This window comes from Arabidopsis thaliana, chromosome 5 (genome assembly GCF_000001735.4).
Source record: "Arabidopsis thaliana chromosome 5, partial sequence".
In the NCBI taxonomy this organism is placed as follows: domain Eukaryota; kingdom Viridiplantae; phylum Streptophyta; class Magnoliopsida; order Brassicales; family Brassicaceae; genus Arabidopsis; species Arabidopsis thaliana.
In genome coordinates, this window is record NC_003076.8 from 17,433,036 (window position 1) to 17,457,117 (window position 24,082).

Below are 24,082 nucleotides of genomic sequence, written 5' to 3' on the forward strand. Positions count from 1 at the left end.
AAGTGTGCTTATTTTTTTGATTAAACGTTTTGAGAAAACTCCACAATTAAACGTGCTTGGGATGAAATAATATCAGGATGGGTGATATTCCGGAAAGTGAGAACAAAACCTGAAGAAAGATCATGTGAGTATTTGTAAGATCGTTAAACAAGTCTTTAAAACCTCCCAGAAGTAGCGGACCGACCATCGGACAGGATGGATCCACGGGTCCGAAAGAGGACGTGGGGCCCACTGGTAGGAACGGTCATGGGGTTACAAGGATTAGGATGTTTAGTGAACTAATTAGGATTAGGATGTTTAGTGAACTAACTGGAATTGTTATTAATACACATTAATTATCTAATGATTTGAACCGAAGTTATGACAATTATGTTGTTACTGAATAAAGTGATTAGTGTGTCACGGAAGTGGAATAGCCATATCTGTAAGTTTCATGCATGTTCCAGGATGGTGCTTAATTCAACCGTTTGCATCATTGTTTGATTGTTAAGAAACATCTTGTGTTCCCTTCAACAACCTCTTTTCCATTTCTCCCCGAGCACTTGTTTATGAACTTAAAACATGTTCGATTAAATTTTCAAAAGTTGTAAGTTTATGAAATTCAAATCAAATTTTAAACTACTAACAAACAAATCATTATACGTCTCTTCAAGTGTAAGCCTACAAAAAAATAATACATGTACATTAAGTGAAAAGTATAAGAGAGCTCGATCATCTCGTGAAATGGCAGGAGTCATAGTCTCCACGAATTTGGATTTATCATAGACAAAAAAATTGAGGATAAATTTTGTCCCGCCTGATGCAGGATGCTGACTTGAACCGTTCATGGGTGTCAAGTTATTTATACTCACATTGTTCCATGTTCACCTCCATATCAACACCTCTATACTTATTATCATTGATATGCTCTCCTTTCTCAACATTGAAGCATCATTCTCATTATTAATATCACATCACTGTTCTTATAACACACTTAAGCATGTCATTGGTTGAGATTTAGTCAAATCTTCCTCCCGTTTATTCTTCTATCTTTTATCATATCCAGGAACATGTTTTCTAGTGATATACTATGGGCATAGCCTTTCTACAAATAATTAGAGAAGCTATACTAAGAAGATTAAAACTGGAAAGAAAAAACAATTATGTAAACAAATCTTTTATTTAAAAATCTTAAAAAATATTAGAATATAAAGTAGGAATTGTTAACACTTCCAATTCCCAATTTTCAAATGCAGTATTTTATCATCATATTATTTTGAATCAAACTCTCGATTAAGTCATAATGTGTATCACCTAAGAAACAAACAGTAATATGTATCACCTAGCTAGTTCATCATTGACCAAATCTAGCCGGGACTTACTCTACTTTTATCCATGACCAAATCTAGTTGTATTCCTTTTTATTTCAAAGAAAATCTAGTTGTATTTCTTATTATTCTACAAAAAATTGAAAGAAGAAAAATAAAAGTTTTGAGTGGTAAATGATGGTAAGACATATACCATTTTAGTAGTTGTCAACAGTAATAAAAAATTAGTAGTATTAAAAGCAGTACTGTCATTTGTTTCTATTGTTACCTCTTTTAAAAATATTTTGATATTGTCTATCGTTTTTTCTACCAGATAAAAACTCTTATTGCTTTGTATCCGATCAATAAGACTTGAAATGTGAAATATGTATAATTCACTACAAGGATTAGTAACTGCAAATGTTATATTTTATTGATCATCATGATCTGAAACATATCAGATCATATAATCTACATATCAACGGATGCTCTCATATAATCTCACTATTTTCAATTATGTATTCTCGAAAAACAATTAAGACCACCAGTCGGTCGATTTCATTCCAAACCATAGATTCATGCTCGAATCATGATCATAAGATTATTGCATATAATTTATTTTCATACATACTAATTATTTCTTATACTTTGTTACTTTCGTTAGAAATAATCATGAATTATATCTCGCTCATTTCTTCTTGCCCTTGTTAGGTTTCTCTCCTTCCTCAAGGAGCTCCTCCAAAACACTATCATCCAAGTACTCAAATTCAAAAACTTGCCTAGAAGAAGAAGAAGCGGAGGCGGAGGCGGAGGAAGATCCAGCCATGGCGGTGGAAGAAGAGACACCACTCCCCATGTTATACTCATGAGGGAAGTTAAGGATTGCTGCTTGGCCTCTCATGGAGTAAGCAGCTTGGTCATAGGCTCTAGCCGCTTCCTCTGCCGTATCGAACGTTCCAAGCCACACACGTTCACCGTGCTTCCTCGAATCTCGTATCTCTGCTGCATATTTTCCCCAAGGTCGTCTCCGAACTCCCCGGTACTTTCCATGCTCGGCACCGACACCTCGACCTCCTTGATCCATATATTAATGACTTTTTGCGTGTTTGTATGTGTTTGTGTATAGGCGTGAGAATGTTGGACAATGAACAAGGATTGTTCTTGCGTTTCGTGTTATCTCGTAGACGTGTTTGTGTGTTTTTCTGTTACATGTGTTTGACGGGCTTTGTTTGGGAAATTTATAGGCAGGGAAACAAATGTGGGTCCTAATTAGAAACCTAATATTGGCCCTCGACACCTCTATATAATGAAAGAATATAAGTATATAATAACTCCATTGAGATCTTAAATTTTTCTTACTCAGTTGAAAATTCATCTTTTAGATTCTGTTTAAATTCAAAGAAATGCTATGCTTCTGGATTCGTGGTCATGTTTACAGGTAACCACATTTAATTTGGTTTATTTTGTATGTAATTATTTATATATATATATATATATATATATACAAATTATTTACAACCATATGTATATCTTTCGGACTCTTCCCGGGACAGGTTGGAGAAAATAACATAAGCTCAGGTCGGAATCGCTGAAAACTCATAGACAACAAGATATACAAACGTTATATTTCGCTCTTAGATTTGGTGGCCAAATGAACGAACACTAAATAAATCCCTATAATTCATATTTTTAGGATTTGTTAGCAAACTCAATTGGGAAATTTAGTTTTTAAGTCTAAAATCCGAACATAAATGGAAACCAAACTTCTATTTTGAAACCACCGATTTGGAAAAGCTGAATCCAAACCAATTTACGAATATCGTTTTGGTTCGGGGTTGTTGCTCAAGACCTACATATAGGGTTGGGCAGAAAAACCTGATCCGATATCCAATCTGATACCCGAACCGTAAAAATCGGGTTGGGGCGGATTAGGGTTTTAGGTAGAAAATTATTTCATTGGATACAGTTTCAGTAAACCCGTGGGTATTGAGTCGGTCCGTAATAACCCGTTACCCAAATAGGACCCGAAAACCCGAACATAAATTTAGATCCAAAATATTTATTATTATTAATCTTACTATAATCTAATTGTCTAAGATTATACTTATAAATCTAAATATGTAAATTAGTTTTAGACCTAAATATCCAAAACAACTAAAAATATTTAAAAATTATTTGTTATTGTTTATCAAAAGTTTAGAAAATATATTCAAATATAATTAAATTATTTAAAATTTACAAATTTTTAAAGTTTTTTTTTTTGGGTATCCGTTATTTGCATACAAAATACCCGTTTCTATTTTTTTGGTATTTCTAGGGCCTGAAATTTTGTATCCAAACCGATCCGAACCCGACTAGACCAGACCCGAATTGAGACCAAATAATTAGAAATACTCTATTAAATAATAAATTCAATACCCATTAAAGCTGAATCCAAACTGGTTTTATTCTAACCCAAATGGATTACCCATATGTCGAACCCTACATATGTACATTAATTGAAATGATGGTGATAAATTCTTTTCTTATTTCTGCACACATCTTAAAACATAATTTAATAAATCTTTATTTTATTTTATAATGTAAGAAATCTTAACATCGTATTTTCTGGATTTCTTACCAAACATTTACGTCTCAAATGAATAAGAGGAAAACTATAGGTCGTGGTGGGCTCACATACAAGCAAGGCAATGTTGGAGAATATCTTTGACTTTGATTATGCGCACGTGTATTGACTAATCAAAAGGTTGATTTTCATATTTCTTTCCCTTGGACCAGAATAATTATTTTCTTGTAAATGTGTTTCGTAAATTGAACTTTTTAAACTTTAGTTGTGGAAACAGGTGAAACACTAAAACACATCATTAAAGGTAAAAACAAACACTATAACACCATAACGTGTAAGAGGCATATTACTCGTACCTTAGCAAAAAGTTTTTTTGCCTTTTATTGGCTGCTTCGGCGTCCGAGTCGTGGATCGGGATGTCTTGTCCGTACATATGCAACATGTTTCTTTCCTTTTGTTTGGTCGAAATAAGAAAACAAATCTTTGAGTTCCTTTCCTTTTCATTACAATACAATGATTATAAGTGTTTGTTTGTAATCGAAAACTTTCATGCCAAAACCAAAATAATCTCAAAGATTTAAATTTAAAAGATACCAATTCTTACAAAAATTTTGGTTTCAAGTTAAACCCAAGTAGTGTTCGTCTACTAGTTGAAAATTTATTATAACAGAGGATAAATTATTATGATTTCGAAATTCTGATTATGATAGTAAAATCAGTAATGCCCACCTAAATACGTGAGTATACGATATTAATGTAAATTTTATTGATGATATTTAAATTTTAAATAGTTTAGTCATCCACACATTATTTTGGAATTAATTTAGTAATTTTTGTTTTAAATTAAATAATTTTTGTTAATAAACATCAAAATGGCAAAAACTTTTTCTCTATTTACTGCTTGATACCATCTTAGTATAAAAATGTAAGATCGATAGATCTGACATGTATCACAATAATGTGAGTTACTAACTGTGAAAAAATACTTTATATAATAAGATTAAGAAATCATATGCTATAACTAATTTGGGAGACTGCTTCATATATTCAAAAACCAATGCAATGGAATGGTTACGTAATATTTTGATTGATTTGACCAATTAAATGATTAATGTAACTGATTATATTAATTAATTTTAATATGAAATATTTTATTTTTCCAGAAAAAATATTGGAATAAGTATTAATTTGCATATTCATATTTTATTTAATTTAAGTATTTATTTATTAGATCATATAATACATACAAACAAAAGAAACATATAATTCTTTATATTTTGTTAAACGTAATAAAAAATGTCATATGTAAGGAATTATTTATATTTACAGTAATATGATCCAAAATAGTTAGTAATAAAAAATAAAATAAAAAGTTAGTTTGATTATCAACATGAGTGGTGGCAGAGCTGAATAACAATTGTGGTGATATCCCTTTATTATTAAAAGGGAAGTACAAATTGAAATTTTGTCTAATTTGGCCTCAATTTTGATTTCAATTTTGGATTTTGTTCTTTGCTATTCAAAATCATTAATGGTAATTTGGTCTTAACAATCTCCTAAACTTTATATGATCCGATTCAATCTAAACCGTTCAATAAAATTAATTCCCTTCAATCTAAACCGTTCAACGAAAATAAGGAATCTATGTTGTTTTTGAAATCAAAATATGATCACATTCCATCCCTAAAAACACTATATTCAATCACGAAATCAATAATCAATAATATCCAAATCATATATTACGATTCTTCACTAATCATTAGAAATTTATATTTATAAGTTTAGGATATCAAATTTATTCAAATATTTAGTATAAGAACCAAATAAACCGATTGCTCGCGGTTTAGTTAAATCCTAGTGTAAACATATTTACAATGTCAGAGGATCTAATAATATTTATTGAACTAACATAAAGGTAATACTAGTAGTCGTACTTTAGAATTATTTTGATCATATAATGAAATGACAGAATGCCGTTTCTCATGCATCATAAGGGGAGATGAATCTACAAAACCAAAAGAAAATAATAAAACTCATATTAAAACATTCATTTGTATGGAAATGAAAAATAAAACCATTATGTGGATGAGAGTGAATATGAATCAGAATCTCTTTTGATGAGTGTGTGTGTGAGAGTGAGTATGAGTGCTATCTTGAGATTGGGGTCACCAAAACATACACTGCAACTCTTATAGCAGTCTTCATTCACGAACCGAAACAAATATAATAACAAACAGAATTTGCAAATGTATAGCCGTCTTGGGTCCCGCATAGGTCGACTGGTGATTTTATGAAATTAAAATCATATCTAACCCTTTAAATACGTGGTTGCCGCCTAAACACTTTAGAAATTTCTACGTTCACTTTTTTCATTATTGAAAAACTATTAAAACGTAAGTTAAATGGTAAAAGATTTCACGTGTTCTAAAAGAGTTCTTTTATGTAAAGCATCAAATTTGTACATTTATATATTTCTACCACCAAAAACATTTATTTTCAATGGTCCGATAAGCCGTCTAGCTTAATTTACACTAATTATATTGTAAAATCAGTTTCTTTTCACCATTTAAAACATCTACAATCTGAAAAGAAACGATAATAGTTATAATTGTAGAAAAAACACAAAATACACAATTGTTCAAACTAATTAAAAATAATTTGTAAACGTAATAACAATTAGTGTCATATTTGGATTTATGCGATTCTAAGAACTCTTTTTGTGCACCCAATTTTTTTTTGTTATTCTCTTTCACTGTAAAAAAAAAACTTCTCTTAACTCTATAGAACCAAACCTAAGAGTTTACAAAAAGAAGACATAGCAACTAAAAATTTGGTAGCTCCCAGGCACGACACTCGATGCAGGCCGTTAGAAGAAAAGAATTTTCAAAAAACCGGATCTTACCTACCATTACATCCTAAAAACAGTAAGAACTAACGATTTTTACCCAATAATGGTACGAACCAACGGTCCGACGCCTCTCTCCGGTGACTTTCCTTCCTTTTCACCGGCCAAATCCTCCCTGAAGAGCTGCTCTGTAACCACACTTCTTCCTTCCGGTAGTCTCTCTACTCCCTCTCTGTAACTTGCTTTGTAACCCTTTTCAAATTTGGTAAACCTGTGTAACCCTTTGAAACTTTAACCAAAGACTGGAAACCCTAACCTGCAACCCAACCCCTTAACCCCTTACTACTGTTGCACCATGAGTACACGAATCCCCAACCACCTCAAAGGCAAAGAGGTTGATAGAGGCTGCTCTCCACCAACCCGTCGCAGAATCCGAGCACCAGAGTTAGACACCTCTGCTCTTATAGCCGCCAACTCTCTTACCCTGATGGGTCGTTTAACGAATCCGGCGGTTCAAAGACTCTGGTCACTATTCCCTTTCATGACCAACCGTTAGGATCTAAAAGGCAATGCTATAGGGTCAGATCTTGGTAGAGACTGCTTTCAATTCTGCTTTGATTTGGAGGAAGACCTGCAAAAAGTTCTTGACAACAGACCTTACCACTACGACCATTGGATGATCATCCTGCAAAGATGGGAACCAACAATCTCTGACACCTTCCCCTCAAAGATCCCTTTTTGGATAGATGTCCAAGGTCTACCAAAACACTACTGGCAACCGGAGATGCTCAAAGCAATTGGAAAAGATATTGGAGAATTTTTGAGCATGGAGATCTCCAACACCTCAGCAAAGATCCGGATTTTGATTGATGGTCTGCAACCTTTGGTCTTTGATACTATGGTAGATTTCCCTGATGGTAGTGAAGCCCTCATAATTCTGGACTACAAAAACCTTAAGAGTTTCTGCTCACACTGCAAAAGATTGACTCATGAGAAGAGGTTCTGCCCAGGCCTTTCAGGAGAAAGCGAGGCCATATCGCACTCAAAACCCTCAGAGCCGCTTTCAGCACCCCAGGAGGTTTCTAGAAACTACTATACTCCGAAGGATAATTTTGCTGCACCTAGAGATAAAAACATCAGACCCTCCAATTCTGCAGTTTCCAGAGAAGCTAGCAGTATTCATGAGAGGGAGATCAATACCTGGAAGGAAAGACATAACCCTCAAAACCCTGCCCAGGATCCCCTAGAGAGGAGATATCATAGTGGTGAATCAAGATCTAGACGTTTTCACTCGACCTCTGATAGATTTGATGCTTCTCGGAGAACTCCTACCAAAAGATACTCTGCTAGATCCCAAGATTTTAACAAAGATACAGCAAGAAGAAGTTACCCTCGTAGAGAGAACTCTAATAAGAGCTACTATCAATGGCAGGAAAAATCCAAAACCAGCGTTTCACCTAGACACTATGGTTCTGACTCCTCAAAATCTAGGAGACCACCCCTAGAAAGAACTTTCTCCCCTGCTGAAGTTACTCCTCCACCTCCTCCACCTATTCCCACCAATGAAGAGATTATGGGAGATCTTAGAGATGTCACACTCCAATACATCAGTTGCGCTGATCCAACTGAGAGTGCTGCAAGAAAGCGCAGAGTTATCCAAGGAGAAGAGAGAGGATTAATGGCAGAAACAGCGTCACATATGTTGGAGGCAGCTATCAGTACCTCCCATGCCTTTCTGGCGATCGAGTCAGGATCCCAAGCAGCTCTAGATGCTGCACCTCCCAAGTTTGATCCCCCTTCAACTAGTTTGATCCCTACAAAAAAGAAAAGAGGTCGTCCCCCTATTATTAAACCTCAAAGCAAAGCCCCTGTCCCACTCTTGGGAGCAAAATCCAGTAAACGCAACAAAAGCCTGATCCAGAATTCTCCCAAAAGAAAGAATACACCAGAGAGATCTACCACCCAAAAGCAGCCTGGAACTGAGCGTGGCAGAAAGTCTAAAGCCAAACAACAACTAATTCTCCAATGTGGTGAACCTTCTAACCCCCCAGGACAAGATGCACCAAGGATTAACCTGATTCCTGCAAGGTCGAAGGCAAAGATGGATTTTCACAATCCATCAGCTCAGCTTCCTTAAAAGTGTTGAGCTGGAACTGTTGTGGACTTGGGAACCCCACAACAGGCCAGCGGCTGCGTGAGATGCACTCCAAAATCTCACCAGACCTCCTCTTTCTAATGGAGACCAAAAATCCAGATGCTGCTACTCTCAAATCTCTCAGCTGGATGAACTACCCTTCCCACTGCTTAGTTCCCCCTCATTTCCCAGGGGGTGGAGGTCTTGCCCTTTTATGGAAGCAAAACCTAGAAGTCACAATCCTGTCAACTAGTCAGAACTTCATAGACTCCAAAATAAAGGCAGAAGGAAAATCTTTCTTTGCAACCTTTCTTTATGGAGAGCCTGATAGAACAAAAAGAAAGGAAATCTGGAATCAACTTACCGCCTTGGGGACTAGCAGAGAAGGTGCCTGGTACCTTACAGGAGACTTCAATGACATCATAGACTCTTCTGAAAAGCAAGGTGGTCCAGAGAGACATGAAGGAATCTTTGTAGACATCCGGTCCTTTATGGCAGAGTGCGATCTCTTTGACCTTCGCCACTCTGGTAACTTCTTTTCATGGAGAGGCAAGAGACATGACCATATTGTCCATTGTCGGGTAGATAGAGCCATGTCTAATGGAGTGTGGGCAGAATCTTACCCTGCCAGTCGGTGTGTGTACTTGCGGTTTGAGGGCTCAGATCATCGTCTCCTTCTCACGCACTTTGATCTCACAAAGAAGAAGAAGAAAGGGGTCTTCAGATATGACCGTCGATTGAAAACTAATGAAGAGATCTCTAATCTCATTCTTGAAGCCTGGAATCTCAATGATGAAGAAGATGTTAAGGCGAAGCTGGATAGATGCCGGACAGAGATCATCAGCTGGACAAGAAATAAGCATCAAAACAGTCAAAAAGTGATTGAAGCAAATAGGCAAAGATTAGAGGAAGCTATGTCAAGTCAGGACTCTAATCAGGATCTAATTTCTGATATCAACATTCAACTCATCCGGGCTTATCAGGATGAAGAGGAATATTGGAAACAAAGAAGTCGACACTTATGGCTTGCTCTAGGGGATAAAAATACTGGATATTTCCATGCAATTACGAGAGGACGAACAACCATTAATAAGTTCTCAGTAATAGAGAATGAGGAAGGTGTACCTGTTTTTGAAGAAGAAGGCATCCTCAGCGTCATCACTGAATACTTCTCTAACCTCTTCTCGTCCCAAGTTGGTGACAAGGCAAACACAATCAAAGAAGCAATCCATCCTTGCATAACCCCGGATACCAACACTGTTTTAACCAAAATGCCTACAGAGGATGAGATAAAGGCCCTTGTTTCTCCATTCATGCTGACAAAGCGCCAGGTCCTGATGGCTTTTCAGCCAGTTTCTTTCAATCAAACTGGAGTACTGTAGGCCCCAGTATCGTTATTGAAGTCCAATCCTTCTTCTCCTCCGGGATCCTGCAAGTCAACATTAATCAAACACATGTCCGCCTCATCCCCAAGATCCAAAGTCCCCAGCGAATGGTTGACTATAGACCTATAGCTCTCTGTACTGTTTTCTACAAGATAATCTCCAAGCTCCTGGCCAAAAGGCTTCAACCTGTGCTGCAAGATATTATTTCTGAAAACCAGTCAGCTTTTGTACCAAAAAGAGCTATAAATGATAATGTTCTGATAACTCATGAAGTTCTTCATTATCTAAAGGTCTCAAATGCTAAACAGAGATGCAGTATGGCAGTTAAAACCGACATGAGTAAGGCATATGATCGCCTAGAGTGGGATTTTATTCAACTAGTCCTACAAGCTATGGGATTTCATCCAAAGTGGATCAATTGGATTATGCAGTGTATTACTACAGTTTCATACTCCTTCCTACTAAATGGAGCTGCTCAAGGATCAGTGACTCCACAAAGAGGTATCCGGCAGGGGGATCCTCTATCTCCCTATCTTTTTATCATATGCAGTGAAGTTCTCTCTGGACTATGTCTTAAAGCTCAACAAGATGGCAGCCTACCTGGTATCCGTGTGTCAAAAGGCAGCCCCATGATAAATTACCTCTTATTCGCAGACGACACAATGTTTTTCTGTAGATCAGATGCTAAAAGCTGCAAAGCCTTGATGACCATCCTGCAGAAATATGAAGCTGCGTCGGGGCAGATGATCAATAAGACCAAGTCTGCTATCACATTCTCCTCCAAAACTTCAGAAGCTTCTAAAGCAGAGCACAAGCAATCCTGGGAATCCAAAAAACAGGTGGATTAGGCAAATATTTGGGACTTCCTGAAATGTTTGGAAGAAGAAAACGAGACCTTTTCAATCAAATTGTAGACAGAATTAGACAGAGATCACTTAGCTGGTCCTCTCGCTTCCTGTCCACAGCTGGTAAAACCACCATGTTAAAGGCTGTTTTGGCATCCATGCCAACCTATACCATGTCCTGCTTTAAGCTCCCAGTGTCTCTATACAAAAGAATTCAATCTGCTCTCACTCGTTTCTGGTGGGACTCTTCTGCCGGCCAAAAGAAGATGTGTTGGATTGCATGGTCAAAAATGACTAAATCAAAACAAGATGGAGGGCTAGGGTTTAAAGATATTTCAAACTTCAATGATGCCTTACTTGCTAAGGTGAGCTGGCGGATCCTCAAGAATCCATCTTGCCTGTTGGCTAAGACTCTCCTGGGTAAATACTGCAGAACCTCCTCCTTCCTTGATTGCCCGACGCGAAACTCAGCTTCCCATGGCTGGAAGGGCATCTGCTTAGGCAGAGACCTCATCAAGTCCCAACTAGGAAGATCGATTGGTTCTGGAGCTGATACTCTGATTTGGAATGCACCTTGGATCTCCCTCTCTGCATCCGTCACCCCAATGGGACCTCCTACTCACGAGACACAATTCATGACTGTTAAGGATCTAATCTGTCCTATTTCCAAGACTTGGAATAGAGAAAAGATTACAACTTACCTTCCCCACTACCAATCCGAGATCTTTCAGCTCAGACCGAGTCGTTTCGGTGCTAGAGGTAAATTTATCTGGATCCCCACGAAATCTGGGGAATATAGCACCAGGACGGGCTACTACGCAGCTGAGGCTTTGCAGAGGCTTCACAGAGATGCTCCACCTCAACCTGTGACTTTCAATTGGAACTCAGAGATTTGGAAAAAGAAATGCTCCCCGAAAATTAAGTTTCTCCTATGGAAAGCTTTGAAGAATGCTTTACCTTTAGGTGCCAACTTGAAAGCTCGAGGCATCAACCCTACAGCTGCTTGCCCATACTGCAGTGCAGAGGAATCAGGTCTTCATCTGTTCTTCCTTTGTCCTTTTGCTGCACAGATCTGGGAGCAAGCCCCTTTCAAAAATACCCTTTCGACCTTCACCTTTACCAATCTTCAGAGGGGCTTTGAGGCGGCTAAACATCTGATCTGCTTACCACCGGTAGGCTTAGGTCCATTTCCTCTGTTCCCTTGGCTTATTTGGTCAATCTGGACCTGTAGAAACAAAAAGGTCTTTGAACAGAAACACCTATCGAGCCGAGATGTCATATCTCAAGCAATCGTGGCTGCAAAAGAGTGGTTCTTGGCTCAGCCTTTACCTCAGGGAATTCAGACTCTGCCTCCCAGCCCTTTTGAGCCGGTTGTTGAATCGGATGCAATCTTGTGTTTCACAGATGCAGCTTGGCGAGAGGACTCACTTGAAGCGGGATTGGGATGGATCTTTGTGGATAATTCAAATCATTCTGAGATCCAGGATCATGCAGTGGCAAGGGAGGTTTCTTCCCCCTTAATGGCGGAGGCGATCGCTCTTTTCTCGGCTATCCAACAGGCGTCAAATCGCGGATTCAAAAAACTTGTTGTAGCTTCTGACTCGCAGCAGCTTGTCGAAGCAATCTTGAGGGAGCTTCATCCAAAGGAGCTCCAAGGGATTCTACATGACATCCTTTTTATCTCTCTCAATTTCGTTGCTATTAGCTTTCAATTTGTCAAGAGAGAAAACAATTGTAAGGCAGATGCAGTTGCTAAAGCTGCCTTACTCGCAATCAATTCTGTACCGGTTTAAAGTTAATGTAAACCAGGATTTTCGAAAAAAAAAAAAAAAAAAAAAAACTCTATAGAACCTCTTTCTATTAAAATTTCAAGGTACCGAACTTATTTTTGCAAAACAAACAACTTTCATAATTACATAAAGAGAATACCAACTAATATTTTTTATAGTTTATATCTTATTAAACTTTTAAATATCTTTGAGGGTATTTTACATTTGTGTTTTTTCACCAAATCATGTAAGAATTCGTTTTCAACAATATCCTCCCAAATCTTCTAAAAGCGAGACACACAATATCAACATCTGTGCTAAATCATGTTTCATCCATTGTTGCTAGTTTGCTATAGACTAGCTTTGTGCAACTAAAAATGGTCTTTCCTCCTTTACTTGAAATCAAGCAATTTGCCATTTTATAAGTGATGGTCAATATATTGTAGAATTTGACATGTTGCACACGCTCAAAATGCAGTTTCTGCTTCCTCCAAGGATCAGTTGCACACTACGCTACATCCTCCTTTGTATTACTTTCCAAGCCACTATGTAGTATACTTGGAAAGAACGGACTGACATCACTCATCAAAATACACAACACTCAATCAATCAGCTCACTAGGTCAATGACAAAACAATTTGGAATTGAATTACTACTGGAAAACACCTCAAACTTCAAGTGATTCTTCAGCTATGGTTTTGAGTACACTTACGGCTACTTGTGCTCTTTTTTTTTTCTCTTTTACCTTTGTTTTGCTTCGTAGTCTCTTTGGAAGTATTTTTTTTTAGATTCTTTTTTTCTATATTCTCCTCTCTCTTTTTTGCACCCATGTAAATATTCCATTAAGTAACCCTAATTATAACACTCGAACAAAATAAAATAACAATACGTCCTATACTTTTTCACATTTGTAAATCCTTATACGGAATTTACAACCGGTCTCTTTTTGAATGAGATTTCAATGACCATTTCAGGTTTATCTCAATTACAGATATTTTTATAATAAATGGATAGCCAATCTCCTTTTTTGTATGATATTACGTTGATTAAAAGATGATAAATCTTTTCCACCGAAATTAAAAAAAAAAAAAAAAAAGAATCAAAATTCACCGAGTTTGTTAAACAAGGAAGTTTTGGACCTTACACATTCGATACAGATTCTTGAACGCTTACATTTTTGGTTAATGGCTATGAATAGAAAAAATATCTCGGCCCATATAACTCAGATGGATCTGCGAATTACAAAAACCTAAGGAAAAGCCTTTAGCATTGTTCATTAGCAATTAATTCGAGCTAACATGCATGATAAATGTCGTCATTGAAATTTTATTTCAAGATTTTTGATTTGAAGATATCTAACTTGTTCTTGTTTAAAATTGATAGGAAAATATTACGTACCTATGTTTCATAATTTCATTCAAGTGTCATTTGGAATTTACACATAGTAAATATATTTTTTTTTTTTTTTGATTATACTATTGATGACTACATCAATACATATTTTATTCAATTTAATAAATTGAAATAATATGTAAAAATATACATTAAAAATGCAAAGCAATACTTTTTGTAATAAAAAAAAACAATCTTACAATGCGTTATTATAAAAATTTAAAACAAAAGAAAAATCATGAGTAATCAAATCGTACTTTCTACGCACGTGATAACACATGTGCTAGTTGACCGGCTTAGGGTTTTAATCTTTTTAATCTCACTAATCAGTAATCACTGATTACCTTCCTTTAATTACAATTTTATTTTATAAGATTAATGTAACTACTTAACTAGATATCCTCAAATAAAGAGTATATATCTCTCGTGTGTGGTATGTGACTGTGTGTATATGATCGGATGTACTCACGTGACACACCAGTGATCACGTTCTAGTTGCTACTAATTCCATTCATTTGCGTATAAAATAAACGTCAAACCAAACGCAAGTCGTGGAATGATGATACCATAAGTCCCAAGTCAAAGTCAATTGGGATTAAAGTCAAAAGAAGATTTAGTTTGACTTTATCAACCATTTGTTACGCGTGGTTCCTAATAGATAACGTTGTAATTTCTTATAAAGCAAAAACATAAGCACATAATATTAATACATGTAGGATTATGCAATTTCTAACAATAAAGAGATCAAATTGTCTAAATATGACACATATCATATAGGATTATACAGTTTTCTAACAATAAAGATATCAAATTGTCTAAATATGACACATATCATATGATTTATCAATGAGACTCGAATTGAAATAACTCTTGAAGTACATTCACTATGCTACTATAAATATAGAATACTTTTTTTTGTTCAAATAAATATAGAATATTTACTAATTCATATTTCAGAAGTTGTAATGTGGCAATCATCATGTATATTATATTATGGTAGGGAATTATCAAGTGAATTTTCTTCTTCTTCTAATTAATTAATGTGTAAAGTATGGTAATATATAATGGCTTTTCATGACGTTATTGGAAAATACTTTGACAAATTTTTCGTCATAAAAATTATTAGCGGTGAAAAAATCACACACCAATATTTTTTTTTGCTAAAGAAATCACACACCAACTATACAAAATGAATTCACGTAGCTTCGAACACTTTTATTTTATTTTCTTACCAGATTAAAAAAAGAAACACTATTATCTATATTATTTGAAATGTAGACAAATAAAATTATAAATATGTCATGACTCATGAACAAACCAGTGATACAAGGGCAACAATAGTGAAATGAACCAAGTTTATGATAAACAGATTTAGTCCTCTCCATGTGGATTGTAGCATTTGCAATGAGCATGAGCATGAGTTGTAATTGATGAAATTTGTGCAGTTCTCTGGATTGTAGCATTTGCAATGAGCATGAGCATGAGTTGTAATCAATAGTACAAAAAAGACACATGTAGCTATGCCTATATAATAACACGTACATATAATTTGTTTACCAACAAATGTTTGATGGAATATTTGTATACATCATTATATAATATTTATCTATTATAGTTTTTAATACGTATGGAAGGTACACAATTTTATTTATTCATCTCTATTTAAGGGGGAAAAAACATATTCCCGTTGCCTAAGTAATTTGCATGCAATTTTAAATCCTTTGCTAGCCAGCCTAAGCCGATCCCGAGGAAAGGGGCTAGGTTTAACAGTTTTGGTAGTTGTTCACAAATAAGAGAAAGTGAGAAACAATGATATATTACGACTCTCCTTGTCACCTTGACTAGTGTGAAACGAACGAAACAAAGATTCCGTTGCCAAATTATTATATAAGCAAAAGTTTAAAACTATTCTTTTCATTTCATTTTAAAGGTAGGCGTAGGCCATCAATTTTTTATTTATTATTATTGTCTTATGTGAAAAAGATACTAATTATTGAATAATATAATTACACAATCGTCAACATACACACACGAATACACGATAGACTACGGAAGCAGTGTCGGTCCATATTCTATTTCATTCTTTCTTTTGCTTTTTGTGGTGAATGTAATAGAAAATATGGTGAAAAATCAAAAAGGAAACGAAAATTGGAATCGTGTGTAAGATTTGACTTTTCTTCGGGATTTTTCCAAAAGGAACTAGGCAATTTTATGGTCTTCCATTTTATACCCCACCATGAAAGTTACTTGAATGTTTTCTTATCGGCATCATTGCAGTAATTACGAAAACAAAAGAAAATAGTTTTCATATATATTTTTCTTAAAAGTTATAGTATCCGATGTTTAGATTTTTGTTTTATTTTCCAATACGCTTATGATATATAAAAATACTATTGATGTAGCAGTTAATTTAAAATGATTTTTCTTATGTTGGTTGTAATAAAAATTGAATTTTCATATAAAAAACATCATAACTATTCGTTTTTTTATTTTTTTTTTATTTTTTAACACTCTTCGTTTGTTGGTGTAAGAGTATACTTTTTTCTTGTCAAGATGAATTGAGCAAGATATCAAAAATTTATTAAAGACAATTGAAATCAACAAAAGTTATACCAAAATGATATTTATCTTGCAGCTCAATTATTAGTAATTTTTACATGCAGTGTATGTTGTATATTTACTTAGTTTTGGTGTATACATATTCAAAAATTTACATTCAAATTCTAATATAGTTATTGTACTAATACAAAGCAATAGACTACACATAATATCATCAAAACTTGGTTCTTCGGCTAGGTACGTATACATAAATTACCGAAACAAATGTCAGTTGCGGAGGCTCAAGGGCTTCTACATGGACAATGGACTGTATTCAAACATTGGATTTCAAGAATATCATCTTTGAAGTAGATTGAGTTGTGTTGGTTACATCAAGGTTTGGATCGAGTTACGATATCATTCAACTCTAAAATTTTAAGTAGATGTATCACTATTTGATGGTTTTGAGTGTGTACCAAATAAGCCGTCTCAAAAATTCGGTGAACAATGTTGACTTTTAAAAAATGCCATCTCATTTACTTAACTAAGCATCAATATGAAAATATAGTTTGCATGTATAAATGTATTATAGTATAAGCTATTATGTGAATACAAAGGTATGGTGGAATGCATGTGCGCCTTTACTTTTTATTTTTTCCCTTCTTTTATTGAATTTGTAATTAGCAATGATTAATCTATGTTGACTAGAAATGGACGTGTTATAAAAGTCCTACTAAACTTTTTATTTTAAAACGTTTCCAATCATTAGTCTATGCCTCAAATAAAATTGTAAAATCCTAATTTTAACCTCTTCAATCATCTTCATCTCTTTAAGCTTTTATTCGTCGTACCTATATATCATATTAGCTATAGACTAGAAACGATATAATCGAATTGGATACTTACTTATTTTGTTGTTAAGATGAATTGGATGTTTTTTTTTATACTGTTTCTGATGAATTGGATGATTAACCAGTCTCACGTTGTCATAAATAAAACAAAACTAACCGGCCACTCTCATCATTTAAGTTATTTTATAATATAAAATATATATTTTTACAAAAAAATTCTTAAATAGTATGGGTGACAATTAATAGTTAACAAAGAAAAACAATTAATAGTTCTTAAATTTTGGATGACAAAAAAAGAATGGTAACATATAACCCTAACGTATTTTCAAAGTTGCGTTTTTGGTGAAGCTTATACTGTATACAGTACTAGAAAAACAATTTGAAATGATCAATATTTAAAAGAAGAAAAAAAATGTGTACGTGAGATTTATCTGAAACTTGAAAGATTCTATAATCGGTAACCTCATTACTACAAGAAAGTCTACAACTAATTATTAAATTGCAACCGACAATCATATAGTGTTAGATCATAAATCATATTCATAAACAAATATATCGATTTTAATAATTGCTAAATGGTATGTTTTAGTGACAAAATTTATATCATCATTACATCGCATTAATTAAAATTTCAAATTTATATCTACTTAGACGAAATTTCACTATCAGAAAATATCAAATCAAAATGAATAACAAGAATCAAAAGCAACATCACTCCAAACCCAAAAGGTACGTAGATAAAATTATATAATCATAACAATCAATGCAAACAATTTTATATATAAAAAAATCCTAGTTAATGCGAATATATGTCAGGTTTTTTCTTAAATAAAAAAAGTTCCCCACCACTAGTACATAAACAAACAAATTTTCAATTTTCCCACCAATCAAATTTAACTTGTATATTCAATTCTACTTTTAAATCTTGATATAAAAGAATTCTTGTAGTAAACGAGTCACACCGATCAAGAAAAATATTAATATAATCATATAAAGAGCCCAAGAAATCTCACCGAACTTTCATTTTACTCAATCCCTCTCTCCTCTGTTTTTCTTCTATACCAATCTTCTTTCTTCAAGAACTTTCAAAGTTTACTCTTTAGTTCTCCATTAGAGGATGAGATTCTTCTTATAAGTCAGATAATGGATCTATCAAACCGTCGCAATCCTCTCCGGGATCTGAGCTTTCCTCCTCCTCCGCCGCCACCTATTTTCCACCGTGCGAGCTCTACGGGGACGAGTTTTCCGATCTTAGCCGTCGCGGTGATCGGAATCTTAGCCACAGCATTTTTACTTGTAAGCTATTATGTTTTTGTTATCAAATGTTGTCTCAACTGGCACCGAATCGACATTCTTGGTCGATTCTCGTTATCTCGAAGGCGACGCAACGACCAAGATCCTTTAATGGTTTACTCTCCAGAGCTTAGAAGCCGCGGTCTTGATGAATCCGTCATTAGAGCAATCCCAATCTTTAAGTTCAAGAAGAGATACGACCAAAACGACGGCGTTTTTACAGGAGAAGGAGAAGAAGAAGAAGAGAAGAGATCTCAAGAATGCTCTGTTTGTTTGAGTGAGTTTCAAGATGAGGAGAAGCTGAGGATTATCCCAAATTGTTCTCATTTGTTTCATATCGACTGTATCGATGTGTGGCTTCAGAACAACGCCAATTGTCCTTTGTGTAGAACTAGGGTTTCTTGTGACACAAGTTTTCCTCCGGATCGGGTTTCTGCGCCGAGCACTTCTCCCGAGAATCTGGTCATGTTAAGAGGTGAGAACGAGTATGTGGTCATTGAGCTGGGCAGTAGCATCGGTAGTGACAGAGATAGTCCAAGACACGGAAGGTTACTTACGGGACAAGAAAGGTCAAATTCAGGTTATCTACTGAACGAAAACACCCAAAATTCGATCAGTCCATCTCCGAAGAAGCTTGACCGCGGAGGGCTTCCAAGAAAATTCCGAAAGCTTCACAAGATGACGAGTATGGGAGACGAATGCATCGACATAAGAAGAGGTAAAGACGAACAGTTCGGTAGTATTCAGCCCATTAGAAGATCAATCTCAATGGATTCATCGGCGGATAGACAGCTTTACTTGGCGGTTCAAGAGGCGATTCGGAAAAACCGCGAAGTTCTGGTGGTTGGAGACGGAGGAGGATGTAGCAGTAGTAGTGGCAATGTTAGTAATTCCAAAGTGAAGAGATCTTTCTTCTCTTTTGGGAGCAGTAGACGTTCTAGAAGTTCCTCTAAATTGCCACTTTATTTTGAACCCTAATAAGCCGCTTTGCTTATTTGTTTTATTTTCTTGTTCCTTTCTACATTTGATTTCTATTATTTCATTTTCAAATATTTTTGAGATGGATTTTTAAAATTATTTGGTCGGTGAGGTAGGAGAGAATATAGACGTGTTTAGATTTAGAAGTCAAAAAAGTTGAGTTGTATTATGTGTGACAGAGAAATTATGGACAAGTTTGAAAAACTTAAAATTATTTCTTTTAAACATAAAACTCATGGAGGGCTTCACACTTCTACGTCAAAATCTCCTCCTCATATAATCAATGATATCCAAATTACAAAGAAACCATAATCTCCTTGAAAACATCTATCTGATGTTTTTTGTTGTGTTAAAGCAAACATCATATAAATTCATCTTGATTTGGATAGAACATTCAAATGCCAAAACGAAAAATACCATCCATGATTTTTAAGGATTTAACAAACTTGGTAAGTCTCTTTGTACTAAATCAGACTTTACTAGTGTTGTTGAAGTAATGGACTCTGATCCACTAAGACCTATTATGGTATGTTGTATTGTATGACCCATTTTTTCAATTATTTTTTTCGGCCTAAACCAGCCTTTTACAGAAGCAAAAGGAAAAACTGAAACCCGAGACATCTAAACCGGATTAAACCGAATACCATGCCATTTCTTTTTGATGAGTCATCATCACCATCCTTTAGATCCAGAAATCAAAATTGCTTACTGCTTCATTTGTTCTGCTGTTCCCGGCCAATGAAGATTCTCGTCGCCGTTAAACGTGTCGTCGACTACGCCGTCAAGATCCGAGTCAAACCCGATAAGGTACACGCATAACCCATCTCTAAATCTCTCTGTAACCATTGAATCACCGTTAAATTTGATTCCTTTATCGTTGAATCAGACTGGTGTAGAAACCCAAAATGTGAAGATGTCAATGAATCCATTTTGTGAGATCGCGCTTGAGGAAGCGCTTCGAATCAAAGAAGCTGGTTTTGCTAAAGAGGTTATTGCAGTGAGTATTGGACCTTCACAATGTGTGGATACACTTCGTACTGGTTTAGCTATGGGTGCTGATCGAGGAATCCATGTTGAGACCAATTCTATTTTTCTTCCTTTGACGATTGCTAAGATCTTGAAGAGTTTAGCTGATGTTGAGAATCCTGGATTGATTTTCTTAGGGAAACAGGTATGTTTGGCTCTGATTTGCTTGTCAAGTTTTGAACTTTGGTTGTGTATGCGTCAAATCTCTAGATCTTGTTTTAGTGTACTGAATCTTAGCTAAAGTTGAGGTTTTTCAGGTTTTAGAATGCAAAAGATTCGTGTTTTGACTCGTGTGTTGTGGATTGTTTAGGATGATGAACATTGATCTTTGTAAATTCTTGAAAACTGTCTTAAAATGTCTTGAATAATGTTGAGTTTGCATAATGTTTTGATGAGGTTTGATGTGAAGGTTACTGATTTATAACGTTATTTTTTTTCTGTAGGCGATAGATGATGATTGCAATCAAACAGGACAGATGGTTGCAGCTTTACTTGGTTGGCCACAAGCAACGTTTGCATCGAAGGTAACAGAGTAGTTCCCTCGACTACAATCATATGTTATCTTTTGTCTCTGCTCTCCAAGTTGTGAGTAGTTTTTTATGTGCTCTGCTCATTGTTGTTTAGTAGGTTGTGTTGGATAAAGATAAGAATGTTGCAACCGTGGATAGAGAAGTGGATGGAGGTCTTGAGACTCTTAATGTAGACTTACCCGCTGTGATAACGTAAGTTCTAGATTCTTAGATGATTGTGTCATGATCTCTCTCGAGTTGAGGTTTATATATATGCATCAACTAACCTGCATATGTCAATTTGTTCACTGCATTCTTTGTGGAACTTTTTTTGTGATCACTCAAATTATTAAGCAAACTAGCAATTAAGCTTTAATAGAAAGGTGCAACAACTCTTGTTTTGTTTGTAACAGCTCTTGATGTTACAATGCAGAACTGATTTGAGGCTGAACCAACCAAGATATGCATCACTCCCTAACATAATGAAGGCAAAATCAAAGCCTATAAAGAAAATGACGGTGCAAGATCTGAAAGTAGACATTAAATCCGACATAGAGATCTTGGAAGTCACGGAGCCTCCAAAGAGGAAATCTGGGGTTATGGTTTCTTCGGTGGATGAGTTGATAGATAAACTTAAAAATGAAGCTCATGTTGTTTGAAGGAAGAAACATTTGTCTTTTTCCCATTCTGCTACACACTTCTTTCTTCTTATCTACGTTGCTGTTTCAGGCATCAAGTGGAAGTAAATAAATAAATCAAGTGTGGATCTTGTTATTCAGTAATTCAATGTCTTCACTGTAAAAAATTCTTTCTTATTAACAAAATAGTTGATGTCCTCTCGAGCGAGAAGAGAGCAGCAAAACACACATATCTGTTTTTAACTAAGCCATACAAGTAATTTCTTCATATCCGGAACTTAGACAAATGCGATTTTCCATCGAAGATGCTTGCTAGGTATCCTACAGTGTATTCTGGTATAGTGATGTCTCTGTACTTTGCAGGGTTTTCATCAGAAAGAAGCTCTTTTATCGGTCCATAAACAGTGGAATTTGGAAACACTCCCGAGCTAACGAAGCAAGCAACTGAAATCCGCGGTCCATCTCTGTTTGCCCGTACCCTATGCTCCATACTTAAGAACTTATCGTTTGTGATCAGCTGCAAAACAAAATGACTCAAGTGTATTGATAAAGAAAGACTCTGTTTTGAGTTAAAAGGAAGCATCAATCGAGCTTGCCTGCATGAAATCACCGATACTGATGACAAGAGCTCCAGGAACAGGAGTTACATCAACCCAAGAATCTTGATGAAGAACTTGAAGACCACCGATTTGATCTTGAAGAAGAATTGTTATGAAGGAATTGTCGGTGTGTTTACTTATGCCCAAAGTTAGGTCAGGTTGTGGACAAGGTGGATAATAATGGCAGAGCATAAGCAAACCCTTGAGACAATCCATGTTCTTAAGAATCTCAGAGTCTAAACCTAAAGCTTCTGAGAGAAGTTGGAAGAGTAAACCTCCTAATTCCATTACATGCTTCGAGTATTCAATCACAACATCCCTAAGATAATATCATCGTTTACTCAGAATCATCAAAACACTAATAAAGCGAAATCAAAATTGCTAAACCTGTTTACCTGCAAGCTAGTGGGATTTCCTCTGGCTTTAGAGGATCTTGAGGACAAGTGTAGCAAGTGAAAGAGTCTTTCCAATTCATAGGAGAAGAATAATGAATATCGAAGTTGGTGTTGTAAGCAAATCTTGTATTGAAATCTGTAGCAAAATACTGTTTCTTGACCTCTGGATCTTCCTCATGAAATCTTCGAACACCTTGTTTGATATCTTTAAGAACAGTTAAAGGAATACCATGATTGATTACTTGGAAAAATCCCCAATTCTCAGCTGCTTCTTTAATCTTGGAAACGAGGACGTTTCTTGCAGCAGATGTGTTACCATCTCCGAGGTCAATGATTGGGACAGTGAGGTTTAAGCCAAAGATATCAGAAGGTTTGTTGTTAGATAAAGTTGAAGAAGAAGGGATATGGAAGATTCGAGGAACTTCGGTTATTTTGGTATCGACAAGTCCTTTCACACCTGCTTTTGTCGATACAAAAGCCTTGAGTTCGTTCAAACGAACGAGTTCTGCAGATTTTTCTGTCATGATGTTTTGTTTTTTTCTGTCTACGTACGTTGAGAGAGGAAGTAAAGACAGAAGCGTAGTCGTGAAGATAAGAATTTTTGAAGTTAGTGGTGGATCTGTGTGACCCATTTTGTAGATATTTTGTTCGTTGACTGTGACTTGAGTGAGGTATCATCGAAAGCGACTTGTGCAAGGAAGAATAAGTTTCAAACTTCAAAGGTAGCAATCATTTTTTGCAACCAATGCCATCTCCTTCGTGGGCTAGGGTTCTTCTGTATTGGGCTTGAGCCGTTTTTAGATTTTCCAGTCTTAAAATTTCAGTTTTTATTTTTGCCCATGTATTGTTGGGAGTTGGGACTATGGCCTTTTGTTTGTATAACCGAAAGAACAAAATACTGCTACAAATATGAAAATAAATACAATATTTCCATGCGTGATTTTGTATTTTATGTGATAACATTCTTGCTAGCCGATTTGGCTAGCTTTTGGACTAATGTCATTGTCTACTTCTGACTCTTACGGCTCAAAAA

At 35.5% G+C, this 24,082-nt stretch overlaps 4 protein-coding genes, 2 long non-coding RNA genes and 1 pseudogene across 11 annotated transcripts; 5 read left to right on the plus strand and 2 right to left on the minus strand.

Annotated features, from left to right (window-relative positions):
- Positions 1-1,974: 1,974 nt before the first annotated feature.
- On the minus strand, positions 1,975-2,370 carry AT5G43410 (Integrase-type DNA-binding superfamily protein; the record flags this gene model as incomplete). Its single annotated transcript, NM_123707.1, has 1 exon — positions 1,975-2,370. The coding sequence occupies one exon, from the start codon at positions 2,368-2,370 to the stop codon at positions 1,975-1,977; it is 396 nt and encodes a 131-aa protein (NP_199154.1).
- A 4,682-nt stretch (positions 2,371-7,052) lies between these two features.
- On the plus strand, positions 7,053-12,854 carry AT5G43415 (annotated as a pseudogene; the record flags this gene model as incomplete). The annotated part of the gene is made up of 1 exon: positions 7,053-12,854.
- A 5,598-nt stretch (positions 12,855-18,452) lies between these two features.
- Positions 18,453-20,089, plus strand: AT5G43420 (RING/U-box superfamily protein). Its single transcript, NM_123708.3, has one exon. The coding sequence runs from the start codon at positions 18,755-18,757 to the stop codon at positions 19,880-19,882; it is 1,128 nt and encodes a 375-aa protein (NP_199155.1). The 5' UTR covers positions 18,453-18,754; the 3' UTR covers positions 19,883-20,089.
- A 392-nt stretch (positions 20,090-20,481) lies between these two features.
- On the plus strand, positions 20,482-22,262 carry ETFBETA (electron transfer flavoprotein beta; the record flags this gene model as incomplete). Of its 4 annotated transcripts, none has more annotated exons than NM_001344482.1 (5): positions 20,482-20,689; positions 20,769-21,053; positions 21,352-21,432; positions 21,536-21,630; positions 21,851-22,076. In NM_001344482.1, exons 1-5 carry the CDS (start codon positions 20,528-20,530, stop codon positions 22,074-22,076), a joined length of 849 nt encoding a protein of 282 aa, NP_001332757.1. In that variant the 5' UTR covers positions 20,482-20,527. The 4 variants fall into 4 exon arrangements, with proteins under 4 accessions (NP_001332757.1, NP_199156.1, NP_001078699.1 ...); NM_123709.4 differs by having other exon boundaries at positions 20,546-20,689; positions 21,851-22,261; NM_001085230.2 differs by having other exon boundaries at positions 20,563-20,689; positions 20,779-21,053; positions 21,851-22,262.
- AT5G43440 (2-oxoglutarate (2OG) and Fe(II)-dependent oxygenase superfamily protein) lies at positions 22,198-23,660 on the minus strand. Of its 2 annotated transcripts, NM_123710.2 has the most exons (3): positions 23,050-23,622; positions 22,652-22,973; positions 22,198-22,572 (listed from the first exon to the last, which is right to left on the minus strand). In NM_123710.2, exons 1-3 carry the CDS (start codon positions 23,571-23,573, stop codon positions 22,321-22,323), a joined length of 1,098 nt encoding a protein of 365 aa, NP_199157.1. In that variant the 5' UTR covers positions 23,574-23,622; the 3' UTR covers positions 22,198-22,320. The 2 variants fall into 2 exon arrangements, with proteins under 2 accessions (NP_199157.1, NP_001078700.1); NM_001085231.2 differs by having other exon boundaries at positions 22,215-22,973; positions 23,050-23,660.
- Positions 23,295-23,660, plus strand: AT5G06505. The gene has a single exon (NR_142923.1). It is a non-coding gene; the product is annotated as an other RNA (long non-coding RNA).
- AT5G06515 lies at positions 23,659-24,065 on the plus strand. Its single transcript, NR_142924.1, has one exon. It is a non-coding gene; the product is annotated as an other RNA (long non-coding RNA).
- Positions 24,066-24,082: the final 17 nt, after the last annotated feature.

Coding starts and splice junctions, on each gene's coding strand:
- AT5G43420 (NM_123708.3), top strand. CDS start 18,755: ATGGATCTATCAAACCGTCGCAATCCTCTCCGGGATCTGAGCTTTCCT.
- AT5G43440 (NM_123710.2), bottom strand. CDS start 23,573: ATGACAGAAAAATCTGCAGAACTCGTTCGTTTGAACGAACTCAAGGCT. Junction 22,974..23,049: donor GAAATCCCACTAGCTTGCAG/GTAAACAGGTTT, acceptor ATATTATCTTAG/GGATGTTGTGATTGAATACT. Junction 22,573..22,651: donor GTATCGGTGATTTCATGCAG/GCAAGCTCGATT, acceptor TTTGTTTTGCAG/CTGATCACAAACGATAAGTT.